Genomic DNA, 2,064 nt, shown 5'->3' on the forward strand with positions numbered 1-2,064 from the left:
ATCACATACCTTTCGGCCTCGACTCGTCATATTATGCGTCGCATTTACACAATATGATGTGTCGCATTTATACACAATATGATTGCAATTTGCTGTCCGTTCTCTCTTAATATCTTCATTGAGAAGATTATTGACACTTTTCTTCTTTCGTATTATCAAAATTTCATCTTTATCTACTCGTTTCAATTTCGAACATATTTCTCGAATATTAGTAAAAATGGGGTCAAATGGTCTTTAAAATACAAATAACTAAAAAAAATGGGGTGAATTTGAAATTACTAGAGAAAGGAAGGACCAAATATCAAAATTTTATCTTTTATTGGTTGGTTTTCAATTTCTTTGTCTCTAATATTTGCAAAAATGGGCCCAAATGGTCTTTAAAATGTAAATAACTAAAAGAAATGGTGTGGACTTAAAATTACTAGAGAAAGGAAGGACCAAATATTAAATTTATTAAAATTTATTGTGTCCCATCCTTTTAAAGGAATAGGTACATGCACTGTGCCATTAGATTAACTCAATTGGAATCTAAATAAACGCCACTTGGAATTTAATCAAGTACAATAGCCTTTTTAATTACAATATTAAATGTTCCAGTACATCGCACACTACGATGGTTTTGGTTTGTGTAGCCAATAAATTTCCTCCACGTCTGTTATTATCACGAGGTTATGTACAGCTCACGGAGATCCTGTGTGCTACGAAGTAGATGATTACTCCTCACTGATTCAGGCGACTATAAAATGGCCCGAGATCTCCGATTTTTCCCACATTCGGCGCTCTCGCTAACTCTAGCCCTAATCTCTTGATTTCGAAGTGGAAATTTCTCTTCTTATGAGGAACGGAATGCGGTACCATGGCGGCGGTGATGATCACAGGCAGGAATCTCATTTCCTCGAAGCTTGCTTCCTCTGCCGGAGGCCGCTCGGATTCAACCGAGACATTTTCATGTACAAGTGAGTGATTGTGATTCGAATTCAATTCATTTCGTTCCGATTTCATTTTCTAGGTTTTTTTTTTTTTTTGTGGAAGAAATTTATGTGAGACGATACTGACGGAATCTGCTCCGAATCGTATTGATTTCAGAGGAAACACGCCGTTCTGTAGCAAAGAGTGCCGGCAGGAACAGATTGAAATGGACGAAGCGCAGGAGAAGAGCTGGAGAATGTCTTCGTCGTCTGCGGCGGATAAAACGACGGCGTCTGGTAAGAAAAACGTAAGGACGGATACAGTTGCAGTGGCGTGAGTTCCGATGAAGAAATTTTGAGAAAAAGAACGGAAAACAGAGAAAGAAAAGGAAATTCAGATTCAAATGCGAGAGGAAAAGATTTGTGTTCTTCGAACACAGAAACAAAAAAAAAGAGAGAAAGAAATGGAAATTCAGATTGAGATTTCTTCCTGTGGAGAAGAATCGATTGGCAGAGGCTATACAGAACTGTTCTGCTTCAATCTCTTCACTCAGCTTTTCAATTTTTTGTTTAAATTATAAATAAAAAAAGTTTGAATTTCATATAAATTGTTACATGAACTAGAATCCTAATTTTTTAATTTTAATTTTAATTTTTAGATGGATGTAATTTTCTTTTGTTATTTTAAAATACAGGGCACAGATCCATATATATGTATGGTACATTTCGTGTTCCATTTTTGTTCGTTTTGTTTTGTTTCATTTCCTAAAACTGCAAGTACTATGTACTTTGTTATTTAATATTTAAATAAAACTATAGGTGTACTGAATATTTAGTTCAGCTTAATTTATGATTAGAAATATTTTCATATTTACTTTTTTTTCCTTTTTAAAATCTAAAAAAAAAAAAATTGAACCAGATTTAGTATAAGTTGTATTTTATGTGATTATTACATAGAGCATGGTCCCTTACGAAAAGGAGTTGCATAAATATCAAATATCATTACAATCTTGCACACAGTAAGAAATTTGGACTTTGTGGATAACGTTCGCTTGAGTTCCGAATAGTTTAGAAATGTGAGCGAAAAAATTCGTTTATAACATTTTTAAATAAAACAATGTTATAAGCTAAAAATGAGTAAGCAACAACGACGACT

General features: G+C 33.8%; 1 protein-coding gene across 1 annotated transcript; it reads left to right on the top strand.

Moving 5' to 3' along the window:
• The first annotated feature begins 758 nt into the window (after positions 1–758).
• On the top strand, positions 759–1,644 carry LOC111464337. Its single transcript, XM_023108500.1, has 2 exons — positions 759–956; positions 1,087–1,644. The coding sequence occupies exons 1-2, from the start codon at positions 835–837 to the stop codon at positions 1,244–1,246; spliced, it is 282 nt and encodes a 93-aa protein (XP_022964268.1). The 5' UTR covers positions 759–834; the 3' UTR covers positions 1,247–1,644.
• Positions 1,645–2,064: the final 420 nt, after the last annotated feature.

This window comes from Cucurbita moschata, unplaced genomic scaffold (genome assembly GCF_002738365.1).
Source record: "Cucurbita moschata cultivar Rifu unplaced genomic scaffold, Cmos_1.0 Cmo_Scf00030, whole genome shotgun sequence".
Classification (NCBI taxonomy): domain Eukaryota; kingdom Viridiplantae; phylum Streptophyta; class Magnoliopsida; order Cucurbitales; family Cucurbitaceae; genus Cucurbita; species Cucurbita moschata.